Source organism: Phragmites australis, chromosome 7 (assembly GCF_958298935.1).
Source record: "Phragmites australis chromosome 7, lpPhrAust1.1, whole genome shotgun sequence".
Taxonomy (NCBI): Eukaryota; Viridiplantae; Streptophyta; class Magnoliopsida; order Poales; family Poaceae; genus Phragmites; species Phragmites australis.
The window spans coordinates 14,877,846-14,904,040 of NC_084927.1; the positions used below are offsets into that span (position 1 = coordinate 14,877,846).

The window sequence follows — 26,195 nt, forward strand, 5'->3', positions numbered from 1 at the left end:
CTAGAGGAGCGTTGCCAGATGAGCTCACGAGAATGATCGCCTTTGTATGGTCCTGGGCCAAAGGCTAAACATGTCCAAAAATTAAGAACAAGCACGACAACAAAAGTTCTGGATAAAAGCTCAACTTACCAGAGTCGGTGGAGGCACATGAAGCTAGAGCAGCTGGAGTTGGTGGCGTAGAGTAGTCTGTCGGTGAATCGACCTCCATGAAGCAATCACTGTCCAACACCATGCCACTTCCAAAGGGTGCAACATGCAGAGTACTGCCATCACTCCTACTCGGACCTGTGCTCTCTGTGATGATGACTCTATCCAAGTCTGCAGTAGGGCCCCCACTGTAACACCCTATGTTTTAGCATTTAAAAAATAGCCAAAACCCACTGTTGTTTATTTTCTTAAAAAATAATTAAGGCAACCTAAAATCCAGGAAATATATATGTGTGTGTGTATATATATTCATATGTGCAAATACACATATATTATTATTTGGACTATGTATTCAAAATTCACCGGAGTCAATTTCTAAATTCGAAACCTCCATCAACTCGATCAATTGCATCATTTTGGTTTCTCGGAGTCTTTGTTTCGTCGTGTGGAGATTCAAATTTGAATTTTTTGCAAATTTGAATCATGTTTTAGTTCTTTTTGACTGAATCCAAATCCAATTCAATCCTTGAAAATTGATCTCCCAATTCAGCTCAAATCCATAATTCAAGGTGAAATTGAATTATCCCTAAATTGACTTTGATCGACTCGAATTTGAATGTCTCTCAAATTTGAATCTCAATATTGGTTTGATTTCAGCTGAACCCAAATCCAACTCAAATCTTGGTTCTAATCCCAATTCAATCTATCTCAAATCTAGACCCAATCCAAATCGTCATCGATTTCGTATTCGATTGCAAATTCAAATCATTCGAGATTTAATCCAATTCATTCCAGTATAATCAATTCGTATATTCAACTCAATTTGTTTTAAATCTTGGTTCAAGTTCAAATCTCATATTTCAAATCCTGTTCAAAGTCATGTCAATTCTAATTCAAATTCAATTTGAATTACCCCAACTCAATTTAAATTCAAGTTATTTATTTTGAAGCATCATACATCTAGTTACATATTCAAATACATCAATTTGAATTGTCATTCCAAATTCCCTCTCTCTCATTGTTTGTTCTCTCTCAATCTCTCACTGTGCTCTCTCTCGCTCACACACAAAAAAGAAGTAGCCAACCTCCTCACTGCTATGTGAACCCCACTATCAGGATGTCCTCTCCTCCTGATCTTTTCTTCCCAACCGACCACCTCCTGCCACTTGCCACTGTTCACCGACCAAAAGTCACCACCACAGGTTGCATTCACACCACCCCTGCCTCCGACCTTGTGCACAGGAGCAGTAAAACTAAACTTCCCCTCCCCCTCTGCTCTCCTTTCCCATGCCGTTTCCTCCTTTTTCCCAACTCGAGCATAATAGAGCAACATCACAATCATCCTGCCACTACTGAGCCCATCCCATTATGCTCCTCTCCCTTCACCTACACAAACATAGAGCTCCACCAAACACTGAGCACCGAGCATACACCCATACCAGCACACCACTGCATCATACAACCGCCACTAGCACCAGCAACAACTCGGCCGTGCATTGTCCATCCTCGATGAGCCCCTCTGCTCCCTTCTCCCCTCTCCCTTGCGCTCAGCATAGATCACCCCTCTCCTCTCCGGCCTCTCACCACAACGCTCAGTCGCCAGCATCTTTAGTCAAGCTCAACCACCACACCCCTTGATGTGTGAGTGGGCAGTGTGCCCGTGTTTTGGAGAACGTCGGCTATATGCCATTGAAACTGGTTGGACTAGACATCAACCAGCTAAAAGATGGGAACTGTAGGGGAACAAATAGCTTTTCCTCAGGGCCAGCAACCTTTATCAATCAAACCTCACTTTTGTTTAACTGATTTAAACCAAGTGTTACACCTGAATTCACACTGCATGTAAAACTGGCTTTGAACCCAAACTATAGCCATAAGGCTTTATCCTTGGTTACCTCCCTTATGCATCTGCTCAACCTCTTGAAGTAGTGTTAGGACTTGTTGAGTACCTTCCATACCTAGTCTTTCTGCTTTCAAATTGTTGAGATGAGGATCAATCTCGACGTAGATAAAGTTAAAAAGAAGAAGTTTAAGGTCGCGTCCACATCCAAGTTGCCTATGGCATTGGATTATTTCACTCTGTGCCACTTTATTCTGTTGTAGGCTCTTATGCCTGGCTGGTATGCCGTGGATCCTAGTCCACGAGATCATCGTTCGCTCTGTTCAGGTAATTATTTTATTCAAAGTATGTATTTAATATCATTATATTGAATTATATGCATATCAGCTACTTGATTTAGGGACTGATACATGAGGCATAGGGGAAACGAGATTGGGGGTCTTACACCCACGTTCTTGGCTTTCGGTTAAGGCCGTCCACACTTGTGAAGCTGTATGAGTCCACGATGATCATCGTCATGACCATAACCACACTAAAAGGAAATTGAGCTTTTTCCATGGTGAAAAATCATTGCAATAGAGTCAAAATAGTTTGCAATATGTGCATATCGCAAAAACTTCAAAATCATTGCCAGCCGTTGCAAGTAGTGGCATGCTCTAAAGTTTTTGCAATATTTTTTTATTTTGTTGTGATAATTTCTTATGTTACCACAAAATCAGCATGACAATAGGCTCCATGTACAATGCCTATTATTGTGGCAATAGAAATAAAATTGTGGCAATAAAGTCACTATTGCAACGATATTAGTTTGTGGCAATAAAATCATTGTAAATGAAAATTATGATAATTTTATGGTTGGTTTCACTACTACGATCAGGAGTCCAACCTGAAACCTTGTAGTTGTACACGGAATGCTTTACCACCACGCCAAAGCTATTATTTATGTATAGAATGTAGATAATATCATTTTGACCTCTCTATTAAAAGTGGGCATGCATATAAAGTGTGGAAATAGTTAAAAATCATGGCAATAGTACCTTTATATTGCAACGATTCTTGACTCATGGCAATAACATATATTTATTACAACTAATTCATGGAATATTGCCACAATAATATATCATTGCAATATAAAAGTTCATATTACCACGACAAAACAAAGTGTGGCAATAAAAATGATATATTGCCACAAAAACAAAACTATCATAACAATTTCAAATTGTGGCAAAATAATCAACTTAATGCAACAATATATTTTTCGGTTGCAATACATAGCAACCTCTTGCAACGAAAGTTGGAAATATGGCAACACTAGAAAATCATGGCAATTTAGTCAATTTATTGCTACGAGTCTCTAATCATGGCAATATCAGCTATGTATTGCCACAATTCATATATTGTTGCCAATGTTTCGTGGAAAAATCTCATTTTCCTTGTAATGCCATTTGGAAAAGAAAATAGAATCCAAAAGGATAGAGAGACTTATTCACATGATCTTCCCTTGAGCATCCAGGTACATCTCCATGATGGGAGTTTGAACACGCGAGTATCCGGAGGAAGATATCGCCTCGAAAAGAATCTTGGTCCTCTTGTTGGCAATCTCCAGAGAAAGCACTACGAGAAAAAGCAATTGACTATGAAGATCAATCTTGAAGTTCCTTTGATAACGACTACTTGGGATCGGAAAGTACCTATCTCACCTTCTCAAGCGGATCCAATTCGGCTAGAAATTGCTAGGCGCTAGTAATCCTTGATTTCATAGGACTCAGGTGGTGCCTGATGAAGTCCCTGGCAATGTCATAAGCCGTCAAATTCCTCTCCTTCAAATGCCAGATCTCTCCGATGAGTTTCCGATAAAGGGTGGTCATCAACGGCTCTTCTGTCCAGGCAGGCCTCGCTAGCGGTGGTAAGCCCTGGTAAGAGAGTCCTTGTAAGCAGTAAAACTACTTCTTGTGCCATCCTGACTAGGAGGACTTGGTGGGGAAGTCAATGTACTCCACCGACTTGCCCTCCCGAAGCTGAAATCCAGCACCGCCAACGACCTTGTTCTTGAGCCTCTTCAAAAGGTTAAAGTATCTGAAGAGGTTGAGGGACGAGCGGAAACCAATGAAGGCCTCTCACATATATATGAAGACTCTCCACATGATGATGGAATGGGGGTTGAGGTGAATGAGTTGTAGGCCATAGAAATCAAGCACCTCGAGAAGAAAATTTGAAGGGGGGGGGGGGGAGCAGAAGCCCAGTGGAAGAACACAAGAAAGATCACTGTACCATGGGTGTGCAGGCTCAGAATCGTCTGCCCTGACACCAGCGTGCAGGGGATCAAAGCCCAAGGAGGGATCACCTCACCGATCTTTGCCTTCTCCAGGACCTCCTTCATAACGTCAAACTCTTGCCACTCCAGGATCGCACATGTCATCTCATCGACAGAGGAGCTTTCTTTCTCGATCTTTTTCTTGCCCATGGCGGTGGAGAAATCGGTGGAGGAGGGTTCTTGGGGGGGGGGGGTTGGAGGCAGGGGCGCAAGGAGAACGAAGATGGTGATGGAAAGCAAACGATGATGGTAGGGTGAACATTAAAGTGGGTTTACCTCCGCCTTTATACAGGGCAAAGACTCCCGGAAATAGTGCTTCAAATAATGTCGTGCATGACTCGAGGCCACGATCTCTAGATTTATTGTCATGTCGCATTTAATGACCGGCGCATGCGGGGCAATTGGTGCAATAACCTGAGCAGCTCAGCTCCTCACGCCGCTACCGTAATCATGATACTTTGGCATGAGAAAGATCCTCACAACTACCCAAAATCTCCACTGCGATGGTCCAACTTTCGAACTCAACCAGTGATAAATTTTTCCTCCTGACCTCGTAGGAACGAAACAATAAGAAAACCTACTCGGATGGAACACCTTCTCGAGAATTCTCTTGAGGACTCGAAGGTGGTCAGAATCCCGAATAGATGATCTAAGGACCCAGAAAATCCGGTTAGATGCGTCAACCTAATCGAGAACTCAAGTCTTACTCGATAACATGATCAGAAAAAAAGCTTATCCTTGCTGGCCATGTACATGATCCGTCAAAGCCTTATTTCATGTACTGATGGGGGGCTTGATGATACTATTGGGTAACTACCATATTTGGCTACCCCAGGGTTTCTCACAATTCTTAGGGAATATCTCTATCTCTGGAAAGAGGATCACTGGATGAAAGGAAACTGCCCGTAGAGCCCAAGGTATCTTGTAAATAGAGAAGTTTATCTCCAAGAATGGAAGGAAGACTCCAGAGGACGTACACACCCCAATATATATACGGAGCCTGGGGTCCTTGCGAAGGACAAGTCAAGAGGCAATTAGAACCAGAACAAGCCAAGCAAGAAAGTCGCCAACTAGATTTAGATCCATCTAGGCTAGCCACTCTCCTCTTGTAATAGGCTCTATTCAATACAAGACAAAAAAAATGTAGTGTTGTTATCCTAAGGGAGGCCTGAACCTATATAAAAACCCCTCTGTGTTTCCCTGTGATTCATTTACTTGAAGCATTCCCAATCTGTTCTATAAATTTGTAAGATCGGTGATTCACCAATCTTCAACAACCAAAAAATTGATGAGTCTGTTGGAACAGATAATAATATCGCTTATCACTGTCGGTTTATACCACCAACTGGAAATGCTACATCAGTACCAGCTCATGGCATATCACTGCCAGTTGCTACCACTGACCGACAATGATGTATCAATGCTGATTCATGTTATTGACCGACAATTATATCCTTCATCATTGTCAGTTGAATACATGAATCAATGACATGAGACATGCCTTCAACAAGGTCATGTTGGTGAAACTTGGAAGTACAAAATTTAGACTAATTAAGCTTGGAAGTGCACGATCTTGTATTTATATATAAGGTAGATTACAAAAGAAGTTCTGGATTACTGACAAAACCAACATCCGGATTGCACTGAAAGACTAATTAATAAACCTATAAACCCTACGCTTATGCTAGCTTTCACTTCTTTTTTATGTCGGGTCGTATGCCATCCTCTGATGACGATGACAACTCCTTTCCACTGTCATAATCACTGTTGATGATGATGGGGTCCTCATGATCTCTAGAGGTGACAACGGTCTCCTCCTCCTCGGAGCTCATCTTATCGAGCTTGTCCCGGTCAATGCTTCTGCCATTATCATCATTGGTGAAAACGGTAGCATCAACCTCCTCCTCCTTGTCATCGTCGGGTTTCTCAATGTTGGCATCCTCCTCCTCGTCCTTCTCCTCAGAGGACACATAATCCTCATCCTTGGAGGAGTCCTCCAAGCTCATCGGCGCGCTGTGATTCTTCAACGGAGGGCTCTCACACAAGAAGTTCTCCCATTCATAGTCATATGGGGAGGCCAGTATTGCATCCTCCTCCTCCTCTGATGAGTATAGTGGATGGGAAGGAGGAAAGGCAGGATGTGGTAGCTCTAGAGGAGATCTGGCGCCCATGACTGGACTGAGAGGATGATCGGACTAATTTGGGCACGATGGATCAGAGGAGGAGGAGCAACGTCACGGATGGAATGATGAGGGCTAGGGAGGGCGAGGATTATAATCACCATTCGAGGATGATGAAGGGTCATCGTGCATGCATATTTTAATGGTGCGAAAGAATGAAGGGGCGCATAGGAGTTTCAAGTGGCAATTAAGATATCAGTGTTGGCACAATTACCAACTGGTAGTGATGGGATATCATTGTCTATTATTAAATACAATTGGCAGTGACAGGGGGCATGTGAATCAACACATCGATCTATCACTCTGCCAGTTGATAATTTCAATTGGTACAATTATGATCTCTATTTAATCCTCCTCTATCATTTTCTATGCGTCACAAGTGAGAATTCACTCTACACTAGTGCGAGTAGAGTTTTTGTTTTTCCTTACTTTGATTACGAATGGTTTGTAAAGAAACACAGTTTTCTTTCATCATCATGTAATGCTTTGTTCTTCCTTACTTAGATCTTTGTTCTTTTTATCTTAAATCATTTCTCTATTTTATGTTTGTTTTATTTTTTTGCAGATATACCCTTTTGTGTCATTTCAATGGCCGCCCCACCTGGAAGGAGGGTTAAGGTGAGCCAGATGGTGGCTCGTAACCTAGGTCTTGTTGCAGGCCTTCAGTAATGATTAATCATCATCTCTAGACACTAGATTCATCCAACCTGAAGCCGATGGGTGAATGTAGCTGCTGCTCTCCGGAACGTATTGGGATGCAACGCCTTCTGTATGCCATTGATCATCGCAACAACAATTTCTATGATATCTACCTAGAACACTAAGACATAGAGTATATGCATCGTCATCTATACACTATTGATGAAGACAATGTCTACTTCATCATTGTGTGTCACATCAGAATCTACAACGAGGTAGAGAATCTTAAGTGCTGTTGAAACTATTGTAATGTATTTTTATATATGTATTATAAAACTTTGTGTAATGAACCTTTTCATGTATTATGTTAATATGTCGTTTCTATTTAATTCTAAGTTTGACTATTGGTTACTTGCAAATTTTAGTTATATTTATGTCTATAGTGTAACTGCCGGTTCTTGTTACTAACCATAGTGATCATCATTGACACCTCGGTTCACATAACCTGTGCTTCTAACCTATCACTCTTGTGTTGTCTAGCCTCATTTGGGCCAAGTGAACGGTATCATTGTGGGCCAATATTCACTTTATTTCACCGACCCCTTTGCATCCCTGCTCATCGCAACCTATTATATCTTTACTATCCTTTAGTACCACACTATCTATTGAGGAACAACATGCACACTTTATAAACCTCAGCTCTGACTTGTAGAACCGAAGGATTTTGTTGGGCTTGTAGTGGTTTGGAACATACGAGTGACTATCGGTTCTAGTTACCAACTAACAGTGATGGCCTATCAGTGAAGCCTCAGTTCCCACACCCAACAAATTCATACTATTACCGCTGGTGCTAGTTGTGCACTGATAATTACAGACTATCACCGACGCCTCGATCCCCGCACCCCATGCATTCAAACTGTATACACTATTGGATCAAGTCTATTATTGCTGGTTCGTTACTTGATCTGGCAATGGTAGTATCGCCGCTCTATATAATTGCCTTTATCTGTCCTTCTTCAACACTTAGCAAATCTAGAGCCACCGCATCAACGCCGTTGCCTCAACTATGTTACCTTCTCCACATCTCAAAGCCGACACTATGCCCTCCCCAACCTCCTCCACCGCATGACCTCCTCCACATCTTAAAGCCAATGCTGAGTCCTCATCTACCTTCGATGTCGGTCTCCTCCACACAGACACCTCTGCTCCCTCCACGTCACCATCGCCCTAAGGTAATCCCCAACTTACCTAGTCCTCCCACTAGTCTAAAAACTTGGATGTATATTGTTGTAAATGGTCACTGGAGTAGAGACTTGTACTTCCTTGATTAAAAAAAATAACATTCAAATTTTGGACACACAACTAGGGCACAAATGAATAACTTTTGTTGTCATTCCTTGTCACAATATAGTCGTACAAGAAACCGATTCCTAATATAGCACTATATTTTAGTGCACTAATTTTCTTGGGAAGTGACGATATTGATGGCTAGAATGTAGTTTGTCAATGATGATTTCGTATATTATGTAGCTTTTATCTTATGTAGGTTTTCACTAATGATGTTTTAAAGTTGATTTGATGGCTACCATTAAGAACCATATCAGGACGCATTACACCTGGGTAAATTGAGAGGAAGGTGCATTAGGTTTGGTGCCACCAAGAGTAGATTCTCCTTATACCACTCAATATATCCTTCCGTAAAGCTATTAGAGGAGATAAACTAGTTGCATAGCAAGATCTCATGGCTAAGTTAGCCAACATAAGTTTATGTCAAGAAAGAGGTATTTTTCAAGTAAATTTCTATGGCAGTTGAAACTTCCCTTGAAAATTAATTTAGCACGTTTTCTTTAATTGCCACTTTGCCAGACCAGTTTGGCGTATAGTTTGAATTGATGTAGGCATTAATCCACCTAGGAGTTTTTGCGTATGATGGGGGATTGGCTTCTAGGTGTGGGAGGTAAACAAATAAAGATTGTAGTTGGGGTGGCCGCTCTATGCTAAGCTATATAGCTATGCCGAAACAACGTTACTTTCATGCAAGTTATCTTTAAAGAAGCTTATTGGCTAAGACATTGCGTGTTACTACAAAAGGGAGGAAGAAAGGGAGTATACATATAGGTCCTACCGAGTTTTGGAGGTGGTTACGATGGAATTCTTCACCAAGCATGTGTGATGATTTAGTGATAGGCTATGTTGTAATACCCTGGCTTATTAGTGTTCGAGTTTTAGCCCGTGTGACCCAAGTGTTTTCATTTGCTAGAGTTAGTCCTATCTTGATAGTTTAGATATGTTGGTGCCAGCTTATAAGCCTTTGCATTTCAAATATACCACCTCCAGGTTAGCCCTTTTATACGAAGTGGGGACGAAAGTGTAAAAGAGATGTCAAGTGTATTAGGGTCTGTCCCACATGTGGGCAGAGTTATATACGAATTTTGGAGGTGGGGTGTTACATATGGTATTCAGAGCTAACTCTCACTGAACGAGTGCATGTGTGTCCGCCCATGGAGTGGACATGGCATGATCGTGGCACCGAGGAGAGATCTTATGTATTTGTCTGCCGCTTACGTGGTAAGCTGCGGAGGGCATCAGCCTTGAAGGAGGGAGAGTGTAATACCCTAGCCCATTAGTATTCTGGTTTCAGCCTGTGTGGCTCAAGTTTTCCAGTTTGATGAAACTAGTCCCACCTCAGTAGTTTAGATAATAAGTCTGCAACTTGCAACTTGGTGACACATACCGAAGAGTAATGGTTTTCTGATGACAATAAGACTGAGTAACATTACATGAAGCGATAATAAAAAATAAGAGATATGACATATGTATGCGGGTTTGCTCTATAAGTGGGTTGGACTGTAAGCAAATTTTGAAGACGGAGCTCTCACATATGTGTTGCTTGAGATGCTAAACATCATATGGCTTATTATAGTATTGCTTTTAGAGTTTACCCTTGAGCTGAAATGGTGTAATAAGAGATAAGGTTGGATAATTCGCATGAAGCAAGGACGGAACGGTTTTTCCGTTATCATAAAAAGAACGCCTTGTAGTCACTGGTGGTAAGGTTTTGCAAGTCTATTAACGTATCCACCCTCCGACCATTGTGAATCACAGCAAATACCATAAAACATCTTAAATCAGCAAAAAAACCACAGCTGATTCATTTCCTCTCACGTATACAATGACAAATTGACAATAAGTAGAAAAATATCACCTTGCTGATTGAATCCATCAACATCTTTGATAGTTTGATAATTGATACTAAATTGATCATTCCTTGATCGGAATCGTCTCCACGCAACCGCATCCTACGACGGACGCAACAACGCAAGCTAACATAAATAACCGGAGCAGGTAGCCACTAAACCGCGGAAAAAAATCCAGCCCAACCTGTCATGGCTCTCCGCCGCCGCCTCCTCGCCGCTGGCCTCCTCCTCCTCCTCTCCGCCGTGGCCCTCTGCTCGGCGGAGCCCGACGTCGAGGATCCACTCATCGAGCAGGTGGTCCAAGGTGAAGATGAGCTGGAGCTGAACGCGGAGGCGCACTTCGCGACCTTCGTCCGCCAGTTCGGCAAGTCCTACCGCGACGACGCCGAGCGCGCGCACCGGATGTCTGTGTTCAAGGCCAACCTCCGCCGCGCGCGGCGCCACCAGCGGCTCGACCCCACGGCAGTCCACGGGGTGACCAAGTTCTCCGACCTCACCCCCGCCGAGTTCCGGCGTCAGTTCCTCGGCCTCCGCCGCTCCCGTCCGTCTGGCCTCCTCAAGGGCTCAGTGCACGAGGCGCCCATCCTCCCAACGGACGGACTCCCCACAGACTTCGATTGGCGGGACCACGGCGCCGTCGGCCCCGTCAAGAACCAGGTCCGGCTCTTTCTTGTTCCCTAGGATTCAGCCAAGTATTGCGTCTCCTCCTCGTGGATTCGATCGATGGACATAGTTCATCGCTGGATTGGTGGATTTCATCCGACTCGATTTGATTTCGCTGCAGGGTTCGTGCGGGTCGTGCTGGTCGTTCAGCACGTCGGGGGCGCTGGAGGGGGCGCACTACCTCGCCACCGGCAAGCTCGAGGTGCTCAGCGAGCAGCAGATGGTCGACTGCGACCACGAGGTATCCACCACTTCTTCAATTTGCTCTCGTTAATCAAGTAGTAAGTTTTTGCTGTGAATTGTTCGTTCATTGTTTTGTTGGGCTAACTGCTAAAAGGATGATGCAAGGATATTCTCCTCTGGGTGGCCTTGTTGCCATCTGCTGCTGTGTCCTTTTCTGGGTTTCCTCTGTTCTGGTTGGTGGTGGTCAGAAAGTAGAAAGTATAAGGATAATAATTTGATTAAGAAGGACTTTGTTAAAATTGAGGATTAAGTTCTCATAAAATAAAAATAAAAATAAAAGGACTGAAGATAGCTGAAGATTTGAGTTCATTTTCCATTCTTCTTGATTTGTTTTTGCACAATATTGATCTACCGAATTAGGTTGGATCTTATCCACTTTAAGTTTGAGCCAAGTCAACTAACATGTATTTGGACCCAGCAAAGTTCTCCTTGGCTGCTAAAGTCCAAGGCACCCATTGGATCAAACATCTGATTTCTGTGTTATGTTCTTGTTATGAATTTGCAGTGTGATCCATCAGAACCACGCTCCTGCGACGCAGGATGCAATGGTGGCTTGATGACTACGGCTTTCAGCTATCTCCAGAAAGCTGGTGGCCTAGAGCGTGAGAAGGATTACCCTTACACCGGGAGGGACAGCACCTGCAAATTTGACAAGTCCAAAATTGTTGCTCAGGTGAACAATTTCAGTGTTGTCTCTGTTGATGAAGAACAAATTGCTGCTAACTTGGTGAAACATGGCCCACTAGCAAGTAAGGACTGAAAGCATGTTATCATTGCTGCTGCCACGATTAGCCTATGAATATCATGCAAAAATCAGTTACTGATGCGTACTTTCTTTCCTGCAGTTGGTATCAATGCAGTCTTCATGCAGACATACATCGGCGGTGTCTCATGCCCATACATTTGTGGTAGGCATCTTGATCATGGTGTGCTCCTGGTTGGTTTTGGATCGGCTGGTTACGCACCAATCCGCTTCAAGGAAAAGCCCTACTGGATCATAAAGAACTCGTGGGGTGAAAACTGGGGCGAGAACGGGTACTACAAGATCTGCAGGGGTCCACATGTACAAAACAAGTGTGGTGTCGATTCGATGGTCTCCACAGTGACTGCCATCCACACCTCTAAGAAGGAATAGGATCCTACTAGTCCTCTTGTCTGTATATACCATTATTATGTATAATTCCCACATATGGTTTGACCTGGTGCTAGAGCTCTTTTCAGTGAGGGCTGTTCTATGGTATTATGTGAAACTGCTCTTGATTGCTGTAATGTTATGTTTGGATTATTATGTATAATTCCCACAGCACAACAATTGTTGGAACTTACAAGTAGCTACTTGTTATCATGGGTAATGCTTGTAATCTGATCAATCTTTGAGCAATTGCTGAAAAGATAAGCTACAGATCAACGATATGGATCTTCTAGTGCTTCCTGTAAGCTAGAAACGTCTACTGCTTATTCAGTCTGACTATATAAGTAGTATTTGTTAAATCGTTTTTACTTCCATTATCACTGGACTGAAATCTTAAACTCTTCGACGAGTGGGCCCAGTACTTAAAATAATTTTTAAGCAGAAGCATTCAAATTCTAAACAGTTCGCCACTGTGGCAAAACCACCTCCAAAACCGCTGGATGTTTAGACGGTTCTAAATACTATAGAAGGCACGATACCCAGTATTATGCTCTGGTGTGTTAACTACTTACAATGATGCATGGAGTCGGTAATAAAACAACCTATATATGCATTGTGGAATTCATGTTTGGGGGGAATAATATGACAATATTTCCAAAGTAAAAAATCTAGGCAAAGTTTCCATAGGTAAAGGTACCCTTAAAGTACCTTAAAGGAACAATCATGCATTCAAATGTAATCCACTCATAAACAGCCTTAAGATGTCGATGATGGTGAATATTTAAACGAAGGAAATCTGTCTCAACCAACAAGTGGTATAGCACTACGGTTCACTAGCAATTACACACGTGTTTTATATACGTGAATCAATCTAGTATATAGTAATCCGAAGAATTATAGAAGGTAAATAATAGAAAATTAAATATATTTTTTTAAATATATAAAAGATAAATATTGGATGTCTAGGTATAGAAGAAAAATAATAGATGATTGATAATAATTTTTGGAAGAAAAACATGGTCCAACTTTGCACGTGACTATTTGATCAACTCGGTTGGATGGTGGAGATCGTCCGGATTTATCACAACTGGTGAATTATATAGGATATAGATATAGATGATAATACAACACAGAGATTACATTGTACATAAGAGAACTTCTTCACGATGCCATTCCAGCTCCCAGCAAATCCATCTCAATTTAGCACTGGCACGCAATCAAATAAATGATATGGAAAAACAAAAACATGAAGAAAAAGTAGTTCACATCCCTTCACACACAACTTCTTGCATAGTGGATGAAATCCTAACATAATATAACTATATAAGGACTTCTGGATGGCATTTATTTGATTGTCTTGTACCCCTGTAACACCTAATTTTTTCACCTTTGAAAATTTCTTAAAATTTGCTAGAATTTAATATGAGTTTAAATAATTTAAAAGGTAAAACCCTATTTTATATAAAAGAAAAACCCATTTGACATAGGATATAATTGATTATTATGCATTCATGCTGAATTAGGCAAGTAGGGTTTTTATTTGGTTTTTGATAGATTTTGTTTGAAGTGGATTTGCTTTGAATTAGAAATTAGAAAAAAAGAAAAGAATAAAAAAAACAAAACCTTCTCGGGCTGCCTTTTTCCCCTCCGGCCCAAATCCCTCACCCTCTCTCTCTTTTTCGGCCTCAGCCCAGCCAGCCAGCCCTATTCTCCCACTCTCCTTCCGCCTGGGCCTCGGTCCGGCCCAGCGCCGCGCGCCCACCAGCCTGTCGCTCCGAAGACGCCCGCGCAGAAACCGCCTACGCGGTCGCCATCATCTCCGACCTGGAGTCCGCCCCATCGCGCCGTCGTCCGAGTCCGAGTGGAGTACGAGCTGCCGCCTTTCCCCTTTTTCCGCGCGAGACCTCGCCTATATAACCAGGACCCCTCCCCCCGATCTCATCTCGTCCCAAACCCGCCAAGTCCCGAGCCAATCTCGCCGATTTCGAGCCCCACCACCGCCATTGTCGCTGCCCCTCGGTTGAGCACGCCGTCGAGCTGCCCAAGCGCCATTGAGCTTCACCCGAGCAGCCTAACAGAACCGCGGCCATCCACCAAAGCTCTCCCTGCCGTCGGCTTGGTTCCTGCACCGTCGGAGACCCCTTCCCGACAAGATCTCGAGGTCCTCTGCCGCTCCTTCCGTCGCCGAGCCCATCCAGTGCCGCCCTGCCCAAGGTAAGCCCTAAAACCGACCCGCCGTGCTCCCCTCTTCGAAATCCACCGCTCGTTTTCCGGCCATGAGCCGGAATCGATTTCGGCGAGTTTTCCGGCCATGCGCCGCCGCAACCCCTCGGCGCCGCCGTGACCTCTACCCTGATAGCACGAGCTTCTATGTGTCGCTGGATCTGTTTTGCACGGCCAAGATTAGATCCTATCGTACCCCTTCAGCACCCAATAGCATAGCGCCACGTGTTTATGCTTGAACCCAGTCAGCCGTTTTGCCACGTCACCTTGCCACCTTAGCTACCATCTCAATCCTCTTGCCTATGTGTCAAGCTAGTTAGCAGCCACGTAATAAAAGAGGTTTTTTCAATCTAAAAATAATAATTTTAGATAACCCCTTTAATTGGTAACTTTGCAGTCCAGCCCCTAATCTTTTTATAATTGCAAAGGAGCCAAATCTTTTTACACTTAGGTCCTTGAACTTTTTAAAAATTGCTTATAGGTCCTTCTATTTTTACAAAAAGGTCCCTAAAGATTTCTGTTAATTACAATTAAGTCCTTTTCTTAATTAAAATAAACCCTAAATTTGTTTTTAGCATATCATTTTTCGTCGCAGCTCCGTTTTAAGCGATTCTTACGCCGATAGATTCGTTTTTCAGTGCTCTTTCTTTCTAGATAGATGTTATCTCATTGTTCTTTAGTTTTGTGCTCTGTTCTTAGTGTATCTTGTTTGTGTGTTTGTCGATTATTGTGCAATTAGTCGACAACACCCCGGATCAATTTGAGGAATACCAAGGCCAGGAGCAAGAATACACTGAGCAGCAGCAAGGAGAAGGTAAGTGTCCTTGATCATCTTGATCATATGTTTTTAAATGTTTTGTTTCACAAAATTGCATGCAGTATCAATATGATGGGTAGTCACCGATATTAGGGTTTTTCCTAGATTTTCCCTTATCATCCCTTGGAACCTAGATGTTTTATGGTTAGGTGTCTTTTATGGGTAGATTGCTTAGCCATTCTTTGGGGATGTTGAGAAATGTCATAATCTTGACTAATGAACATATGCAACAATGGTTGCTAATGTGTTAATGGTCTAGCAACATGGAACCTTAGGCCTTGAGCAAAGTGGTTTTGATGGTTATCATGGTTATGATGTTAGGTTAGTGTTTGCTCAAGTAACCTAAGTAAGGACTGGTTTGTGGAGTGACAACCCAAGAAGTAACGTACAAACCACGAGGCTGATATGGGTAAGGCGTGACATACTGATTAGAGTTAATCCAGTGTGTGTTGTGTCAGCGTAAAAGGGTGCTTCTAGGTAGGAGTTGAACTCGTGTAAAGCTTGGTGGTGAAACCTAGTGGGCAGACACATACTGGGTTAGTCTCTGGTTAGTGGAAAGTGTCATACAATGATTCTTGACAGCACACTACTGTCGTGTGTTAAGTATCTTGCAAACACGACAACATAGAATTCACTCACTTGTGGGGAAAGCTGGACAACCTCTGCAGAGTATAAAACTGTTATAACAGCCGTGCTCACGGATATGAGAGACTTGGATCCTCACATGATTAGTGGGTGGTGGTTATGGTTCTGGTATAGGGAGCACTAGATGGTTGTGGTTTTGGTTATAGTACATGGAGTAATGGACGGTTATGGTGTGCAAAGTGGGGAGTCTTGTATGCTGGATGTTGAACTGTATGGGTTACATTCATTTAATAATTGCTTAATGCTTTTGAGTCCAAATATATTTTCATTACTCGCATTTACGCAAATATTCCATGTGTTAGACTATTTTTGATATAAGCCTACATATCATTACTTTCCCACACTTGCTGAGTACTCTATGTGCTCACCCTTGCTTTCTCCTACAAAACGTATGCTGCTCAGTGAAAGATTTTGAAAATTTCCAAGACGACGACCTGGTGTTCTAGGAGCGTGTCTTCCAGTCGGTGCCTGTGGAGTGCTTGGTCGCCGATGCTTTCGTCCCGCTGTCGTCGTTTAGATGCTGTCGTTTAGTTTAATTTTGAAGTTGTTTAGGTGAAGTCTTTATTCTGTAAGAAGTGAATGCTTATAAGTTAAAGTATTGCTTTTGTTACTTCACCTATAACGTCCTTATGTGTGTTAACTTCCTGGGCACACATAAGCCACACTTGGTTTTGTCCGTTAAAACTGGGTGTGACAGAGGTGGTATCAGAACTATACTGACTGTAGGATCACAAGCCTAGATAGAATGGTCGTCCTAGGGAATCCCTAGTCATTTGTCCTTATGCACAATACTCTCATGCTCCAGCCCCTAGCCATACCCATGCACCAGCCCCTAGCCACCATAAATAACCCATGTCTGAACCATGGGTACATCACTCATTCCTCACCTCTCCCAACTACAATGTCTTCCTCAACTCCACCAATCCCACCCAAAAAAATATTGCGCGACTTCCATCCCCCAGGGGGTCAAACCAACAATGTGCTTCTTTAGCGACCCTTGTAGGCTTCACAAGTTACAGGACATCACCTACACCTATGGTAGATGCTTCTTTATATGTGCTAACTACAAGTATGACCTGCCTCAACATAGAACGTATTACTACCCACCGATATAGCGACATAGATCACTCATGTGGTAGTTTTCATACAATTTCATCCACCATCATACTAATCTTCCCTCTTATTTCATTTGACGAGCCTGCTCCACCTATCTGTGACTTCATAGGATGGCTGGAGATGGAGCAAAATGAGGACCAGAAGCGATGGGTCGACATGACCATGTGGTGGGGGAGGCAAGCTTACGAACGTCGAGAGTACGAGAAACAGCAGAAGGAACTACGGTTGAAGCATTAGGAGGAGGAACACAAGAGGAAGGCAGCAAAGGAGCACGCCGCGGCTGAAGCACACAAAGCTGATAAGGAAATGAAGCTAGAGATGTCCCATCGCACTAATGTAGCAAGCCTCGATGCCCTCATGAAGGGCAAATATCCTAGGTGCACTCAATAGAGCATTTATTGTAATCTGATCTATTTTCATTCCCAATAAGGCATGTTAAGTTTAGCAGCGACACGCTATTAGGTTAGTGTTTAGGTTAGGGTCCATTTGTTGTACATGCCAATATTTGTTGTCATCATCTCTTTACGGTTAGGATCCATTTGCGCAATGACGAAAGACCCCAGGTCCCATGTAATGTTCATTAGCGTATGTATACTCGAAGCTGGATTCTATGATAATTATGCTTCATAACTACTATTGTTTAAAAAAATTTAATTATGTATCCTCCCAACGTACTTCACTCAAAAAATTACTCACACAATTTCACATCAACTAAATAAAGAAATATCAACAAAATTAAATCGAACCAAAAATTAAGAAAAAAATAAACCACTATGTGATGCCATTAGGATAACTATTTGCACAACAAACATTTTTCCCGAACTAATTTTTGTATTTTTTGTACTAAGACAAAAATCACCGAAACAAACATATTTTTGCCTCACCTATCAGCAAAAAATTAACTTTTTCTGTTGTGCAAAAATATTTTTGCACAACCAATCTAAAAAAATAGAATTTTTGCATATTGAACTCCAAAAAATTTAATTTTTGCACTTTAAATAATAGAAAATATTTTCTATATTTCATGCATCGGAAGAGTGAAAATCAAGTTTTCGCACATTCATTGTGTGAAAACTAGATTTCGCCGAATGAATGTGCGATAGTGGGATATTTTTGTAATTTTTTGAATTTTTGCAATATTTTGAAATTGTCGTATAAAAAAGAAATATTAAAAAAATATTTCTATTTTAGCCCCCCATGTTATGTATCACTCTCTTACGGTGTAAGGAATTTTGAACAGTGGTTTGTCAGCCTATTTTTGTGTCTTGAACATGCATTACTTATATTTTCATGTTATTTCGGTATTTGTTCTTTATTACCAGATTGGCTTTCATGCTGATCAACTATTAGAGGATCCGATGCAATCTTTTTTCTCATTATACTAGTTGTCAAGTTCTTAATGAAATATTAAGTTGTGGCCAATTGCTTATTGGCATTGAAATATTACATTGCTGATTGTGGTATTAAATATGAAATCTGCTAGAGCCATGCTTAAGCATTTAATTCAAAATGCACACTATGCCATATTGTACCTTGTTGGTAATATATCGAAATTGTTTTAAGTTTCATGTATATTCTGATTTGTAATATGATATGACCAATAGCAACAATTTCTACTGTACATTAGCTTATCTGCGGTTGTGTGATTGTGCCTTTTCAATTTCTCTACTTTCTCATTGTCGGTAAGTGTGAGATGATTTATGAACTACTGTAGCAACATCAGGTGATGTTTGTTTACTTCAGGTACTAGAAGCATCCATGCCAGGAGCTATTCTTGTTGAATTATGCTGAGCCTTAAAAATTCTTCAGAATCAAATGCCCAGTCGAAAATCCTTCATCGCTTTGTTCATGTTTTGTGTTGTGCTCTGAATCAACGCTAGCCCTATCTCTATTGTACAATGATGTTGAAGGCTTGTAACAGTATGCACATATTCATCCATGCTTTGTAATTATATGACGAAGAAGGCGATTAGAGGGGGAGTGAATAGGAGCCTCACCAATTTCTTGGATGGCCTATCCCAACCTTTCATCCAACGCACCTCAAAACAAAACCGTGGAAGCTAAAGACCGAGAGACATAGTTAACGACAAACATCTTTATGAAAACTATAGCTCCACTTGATGAATCTAAATACTAGGTTCCATTGAAAGCCAATCCAAGTATGTCATCGCTCACAAAAGCTTGCAACTTGAGGAAGAAACAATTAGATCTAAAGATCTAGGCACCAGGAGAAGAAACTCTTCAAGTTGATGGATCTAGAGGTGGGGGGATGGTTCAAGACCAAAACATATATGAATCTTATCCCTCTAGCAACAAGAAAAATAACTCCAACACGATGGAAAATTGCAACTATTCAACAAAAATGAAAATCATCACAAAAACCGAAAAATTGCAGACTTGCAAGGGAACCAAGAGAGGAAAACTAGAAGAAGATGAATACAAGCATAAGAGTAAACAAATTCTTCATTACTTGCAGAAGAATGCCCTAATTTTAGCTGATTATAAGGTATTTTTCTCACAAAGCTCTCACCTAATATATAAGGTAATCACTCCTCTCTCTCTCTCTCTCACTTCTAAAATCCTAGCACACACTCTGAAATGGTTGGCTCAAGAGGCTAGCACAACCCTCTCCCTCTATTTATAGACCTTGGGAGCTTCCTTAGCCCCCTAAGTTTTCTTGTTCCTTTCTTGCCCCCCCCCCCCCCGTTCAATATACTCCTACCTACCACCGAGGGTATTTTCGTCCAACTCTTTCCTTGTCCATCGAAAAGGTCGTGACTCCTTTATGATTTAGCTTCGTCTTGATGCAAGCTTCATGATGATGCCACGTGCACTCCCCCTTCCCATGGTTTTGAGGACAAACCATGAAACTACCTCGCACGCTGCTTAAAGCGTGACTCACCACCACTTTCTTACCCCTTAAGCAAGTCTCACGATATCCACACATATACTCTATCTTGCGATCTCAACCGCCGGCAAGTCTCTCCCGCTCCCGATCCTTCAAGCCATCTTATCACTTGCACCAACATCCCTTTCACTTGATTTTATCGACACGCAATCTGCATCCACATTTTCATGATTTGCTTGATCTCGATGTGCACAGCTAGGATCACCCTTGACTCCGCCTGACCTCCTTGATCATCCGACACCAAGCATCCCACTTAGCTCCGATCATCCTACCGTCAATCGCCAAGTTGCATCCATAACTTACACATAATATGACAAGCACATAGGTTTCTCCAATTCCATCTCCAATTAGTCAAACTCACAAATCTCTATTGAAAATCTCAGCACACAGAAAATGTAAATACCGGATGATCCGATGTGTACACCTCTGAACATCGGACCATACATTGTGTACAACTACACCAGACAAGCCATTTTGCAACCTCTCTTGGAAAACGCTCCGCCGATGCCTCCGGTGTGCACATCCTCAAGCACCGGACCATCCGGGGTGCATACATCTCCAACCTTCTGAAAACTTTCTAGATAACAGTTTGGTGATCCCTCCAGTGTTCATCATCGAACCATATGACGAGTTTAAACTCATTTTTTCTAAAGATTGCACTTCTCCTAGAAAATAGTCTGGTGTACAGTCACTTAAGCACCAAACCATCTGGTGAATACATCAATTTTTTCCTTTGAATTGAAATGTTTCAGTGTGAACTCCATCTGAAAAACAGACCATTCAGTGAGGTCAACTTTCCTCACATCGAACCATCCGGTGAGTGCATTTTTCTGGCATAGAGACAAAACTCCAATTTCATTTTTCTCTCAAACTTTGGTTAGTCTTAAACATAGACAAGCACAACCTAACTTATGCAATACCAAAAATCATCAAACCAAACCAACAACCATGTCAATCACCCATCACATAAAAACCAAGGCTCATTTCAACTTGGTTTCTCAGTAACTTCCCGTCCTAATCCCGTGGTACTTTTGGGAGGCATGGTGGCCAAGCACCCTCCACATCCCGTAGTACTTCAAGGAGGCGCAACAGACTAGCAAGTTTGCTAGGCATAGATTCAATGTACAGTGAATAGCTGAATACAAACTTTTGTATGTTATGTATGAATAAGCTTGTGTTGTGTTAACTTTGTTCTCTGGCGTTATAATTTTATCGCATCAACGCCTCACATGTGCCCCCTATCCCAGCCCCTTCGCATTCTACAGCTGTTAGCAGCCACGGGGTGCGAGATACGAGGGGTACTGAGTTGCGTTAGGTGCGAGCAGAGTAAAGCAACTCATTTACTAACGTTTTGATGTGTGACACCTCTGTAGTCGGAGGCTATGCCTTCAAGATACCACAGGGGTCAGATGATTTTGGCACAGAGACTTTTAGTCTTCAAGATGCAGGCGGATTATGACTTTGTTATGAATCCTTTTTTGCTAGGATACTAGGCCTTCAAGATGTTGTGGAGGTTGTCCCTCTACCACGTAGGTCAGCCAGGACTTAAAGATGATGGAGGGTCTATGTCTGTCCGGCACGGAGATGCCTTCAAGATGTCGAAGCGGTCTTTGCCTCTCTGCCACGTGGGTTAGCTAGACCTTAAAGATGGCGGAGGGATATGCCTGTCTAGCACGGAGGAAATGCCTTCAAGATGATGTAGTGGTCTTTGCCTCTCCGCAACGTAGGTCAGTCAGGCCTTAAAGATGGCAGAGGGATATACTTCTCCGGCATGGAGGCACTGCCTTCAAGATGTCGGAGGGTTTTACTTCTCGGGCACGGTGGCACTGCCTTCAAGATGCCGGAGGGATTTACTTCTCCGACACAGAGGCACTGCATTCAAGATACTAGAGGGTTTATGTAGGTTTTGTGTGAGGTTGTTGTGAGGTATGGATTTTTTTTGGTAGGTAACACCTCTAGGTTAGGTGGCTATTTCCTGTGTATGTAAACCTATGGCTTTTATTGTCTTGGACCTATGGAGAGGACTGAGTCTGGGGTCCCCTACACATAGTATTTGCGGAGGATCTCCACATTCCATGTAATACCCCAAGTGTTTACGAAATAAAATAAAGCGGTTGACCACGAGTCTTCCAGAAGTGCGAAATTTGACTTTTTAGATCCGTTGTTCAGATGGACGATAAGAGATCGCAGATGTGCAGATCTCGTCGGGGTGATTCCATTTTACTATTTAAACATCCCATTAGGACACTGGCGAATCCATGGCGAACCCAATTAATTTCGGCCGTTGGATGGAAGAGGAGAAGTTAAAAAAAGAAGAGATAAGAGGGTCGGATGCACACCGATCCATCCAAAAGTTGCTCGACTAACAGAGCTGCCACTCCCCTGGCTACTGGTGCATCTCTCTCTCTCCCCGCTGTTGCTGATCTGGGCGCCCAAGAGGAAGGAGAAGGAGGTGGAAGTGGAGGAGGAGAAGGGCTGCAGGAAGGAGGAGAAGAGAAGGGAAAGGTTGGAGGAGGAGAGGTGTTGTTGCAAAGATTTTGTGGGGAACCCTAGGTGAGGTGCAAAATCATCCTTTTCTCTGCAATTGGTTGTTGGAGAAGTTTTTTTTAGTCATGGGAACTAGAGGATATTAGAATTTAACCTCGAATTCAGGTTGTTGTTTTCTGTCAGATTGTGCATTCACCTAGGGCTCAGTTTTTATCTATGTTCTAGGCCGAATCTACCAAACCTATATTAGCAAAAGTTGTAGGGGATTCAGATATCTTTGTGCTCGTAAAATTTCACTATGTTATCCCAAGTGGTTTAGGATTTATGAAATTTGAAGTTGGCTGTCAGGTTCTGATGTGGTGCGGGACAATCATAGATCTATTCAGTTTTCAATTGTCTTAGAGGCCAAACCAGTTTTTCCAATGTGAAGAAAAGTTGTAGAGGTTTTCATATGCTTTTCATATTGCTGAATGTAATTTTTGGTTAAGTAAAACTCCAGTTATGCTCCATCAACGTAGACTGTCTTGTTTTGGCTGTCAGAAAATTCAGTCATTGTTCAGAGCATGTTTAGTTCTAGTTAATGACCTTTTATGTAGATCAATTTTATACCAATGTTGTAGTTATTGTTTTTATATCCATGTTCACCCAATTTTAGAATTTTTTAGTTGAGTAGTTTTGGAGATATTCAGTTTTAGATGACTGTTGTTTGAAATCAGTGACAATTAACCAGTGTTGTGTTGAGAGTCCGTTTAGGCAACTTTAGTGGCATGGTAAAATTACTTTTTCTCTATGAAAGTTGTAGATATCCTTCTGTAGTTTCCAAATATGTATTTATTTGTTATCATATATATGGTAGAAGAATAGATACGAAAAAGTGAAGCAGCACTGCTGCAGTCAATTGCATGTGAAGATGTCGGTTTGTAGGTTTACCGGGTTGCGAGGTGTAGGACCATGTTCCATTCTATTTGTATGTTATTTGTTGTGTTGCGGTGTTGATATGTGAGTGCATGAGTAGGTGGTGTTTCAACGAGGTGTGTACGTCTTATCTTCATCGTCGGTAAAGGCAAGTGAATGTAGCTGTTGCATTGCTACAACTTTAACTTGTTATTTTTACTACCTCCATTCTTAATAATGCAGCACACATAGTTATATTTAATAATTTGGAGGATTAAAACTGCTGCCCTAACTTAGTGGGAATGTGTCATTACGTTGATAGTATTGTGGCTCTGATGTTGATATTTTTGCTTTATGCTTAAATATGGATGAATGGGTAAATGCAAATACTTGAGGATAGTTCCAGAAATTCAGTGTGTGGATGATCGTATATTGAACATATGAGGTATGCTTGTGTAGGTTATCTATGCTTTGAACTAACTCAATTATAATCATGAAGTTCTTGCTGTCATATACATGTTTCAAATGAAATAGGTTAACTATGAGTTAACATAGGTGGATTGGTTGTTTTATTGGTACTCAGCATAGAATATGATATTCATAGCGGTTACATATGAAAGAAGTCTATAGTTAAATCCATATTTAGGGGTTTGACTATAAAGCCTTTATTTGTGTCTTGATGGATGCTTGCAAAGAATGCATTATTTATATCTTTGTACCAAAGGTGCATGTTGAAGATCATGTTATATGTATTGTACCTTTTGGTATTTGAAGTATTATTAGTGTTATACTTTAATATGAATGCAGCATTTCATATGCATATATGTTGTAAAGATCATGACTGTACTGGTACACATTGTACGTTGCCCGAGGAGGGGGCGATGTAAAAGAAGACATATCATTGCATTCATATGTATTGCTGTATGGAATTGATTGCTGGATATGTTGAGGTTCCATTGGAGATCATTATGAGAAGCGTCGCTTCTCCGTGGATATGTTCATTGTGGTATGACTTGTGGATTCATGAAGGTATTGAAGTTCTACGTGAATTTGCATTGCATAGTATCCATATGCGTCATATTGCGTTGCAGTAATCTTCCATATACCATTTGGTTGGGATGAATTGCATGCAAATGTTTGAGTAATCTTACCAATTGTAGAAGTTATGTGGTTACGAGTGGGTTATTCTTAATGCTATAATTTATTATTATTATGAATTGAACTCTTCGTGATGTTTTGGATGATGATATTTTTTTAAAAGTCCTATTTAACTCTTAGAAGTTGAAGTCAATTATAGATGTTGATATCATATCATATGTGATAGATATTTTTTTTATCTGGCTTATATTATATTTATGTTTTCTATGAACATGTTTTTATTGATCTACTATTAGAAGTAACAGTTTAACCCTCTTAAAAAATAAACATGATGAATAATGTAATGTCTTTACTACCTATGTAAGTTTTAAATTGATGCTTTAAATATTATGGTTTAAATAGCTTGTTAAAGTAGTTTGCTTGCTGAGATTACCCAATCTCACCCTTGAATTTTCCCTCCCTAGGTTGTCTTCTTGAGGCTAGTTTGGAGGGAAGAGCTTAGCAGCACGTCTTACACATTAATGACATCACTTACACTATTCAAAGTAATGTTACAGTAATAATGTAATAGATGCTAGTGTCGTTGCTTGACTATCTTAAATATGCCCTAGAGTGGTCAAGTTATTGTTCTTCTCTTTTACTAGGATATTGTTAAATGTTAGTGTGATGTTATTTCATAATATATACCTCTATCTGTTGTTGCTTCCGCGTTGCCTCTCGTTTCAAGAGAGATGCTGCCGAAATATATATATATATATATATATATATATATATATATATATATATATATATATATGTATGTATGTATGTATGTATGTATGTATGTATGTATGTATGTATGTATGTATGTATGTATAGTTTGGCATGCTTGAAGCGTAGTTAAGTATCATTCCAGGCGTCTGTGGGACCCTGGGGTCTTACATTCCAACTGTGTTCGAGGGGGTTCCCTTTTGTATCAGCCGAACAGTAGGAGCCGGGCATGTTAGAATCGAGGACCAGGTATGGGCCTTCCTATTTGTTGCACAGTTTTCTCGGAGCCAGGGCACGTTAAAGTACCAGGTCCCTGGGTTCGAAGCTTTGTGGCGGAACTTTAGGATTGTATCAGGCCTTGGTTTTCGTGATGTAGCGATCAAGATTTTGGACGGCATGGAGTCACGTGCCTTCGGTGAGATCGAAGGAGCTCTCTCTCTCTCTCTCTCTCTCTCTCTCTCTCTCTCTCTCTCTCTCCTGTAGTTTGCTGCAATTGCACCCTGAGCAAGAATCCTTTGACCTCGGTAGGGGGTCATAGCTTCGTCGCCATATAGGAGGCGGAAGGGGGTGAACCCAGTGGCTCACGTGGCCTTGGTACGGAGGGACCACAAAACCTTGGGAAGCTCTTCGACCCATAGGCCTCGAGCTAGGCTGATGAGTTGGTGATTTAAACCAGAGAGAATGTTGTTGTTGGCCTGTTCGATGGCCCTATTGGACTGAGGATGGCGAATGGTAGAGAAGCATAATTCGATGCCGAGGTTGTCGCAGAATCATCTAAAAGGCCCGAAGTCGAAGTGGCAGATTATGTTCTTTCAGAAGAATTTCTAGACATTCTTTGATGTGATCGCTGTGAGGGGCTCGGCCTCGACCAATTTGGAGAAGTATTCCAATGCTACCACCGC

General features: G+C 41.7%; 1 protein-coding gene across 1 annotated transcript; it reads left to right on the forward strand.

Moving 5' to 3' along the window:
* Positions 1–10,438: 10,438 nt before the first annotated feature.
* LOC133924008 (cysteine proteinase 1-like) lies at positions 10,439–12,571 on the forward strand. Its single transcript, XM_062369358.1, has 4 exons — positions 10,439–10,974; positions 11,102–11,221; positions 11,729–11,972; positions 12,069–12,571. Exons 1-4 carry the CDS (start codon positions 10,507–10,509, stop codon positions 12,356–12,358), a joined length of 1,122 nt encoding a protein of 373 aa, XP_062225342.1. The 5' UTR covers positions 10,439–10,506; the 3' UTR covers positions 12,359–12,571.
* Positions 12,572–26,195: the final 13,624 nt, after the last annotated feature.

Bases quoted from the DNA above. Each gene is read 5' to 3' on its own strand.
- LOC133924008 (XM_062369358.1), top strand. From the start codon at position 10,507: ATGGCTCTCCGCCGCCGCCTCCTCGCCGCTGGCCTCCTCCTCCTCCTC. The intron at 11,222-11,728 runs GTATCCACCACT...ATGAATTTGCAG, and splicing joins TGGTCGACTGCGACCACGAG to TGTGATCCATCAGAACCACG. The intron at 11,973-12,068 runs GTAAGGACTGAA...TCTTTCCTGCAG, and splicing joins GAAACATGGCCCACTAGCAA to TTGGTATCAATGCAGTCTTC.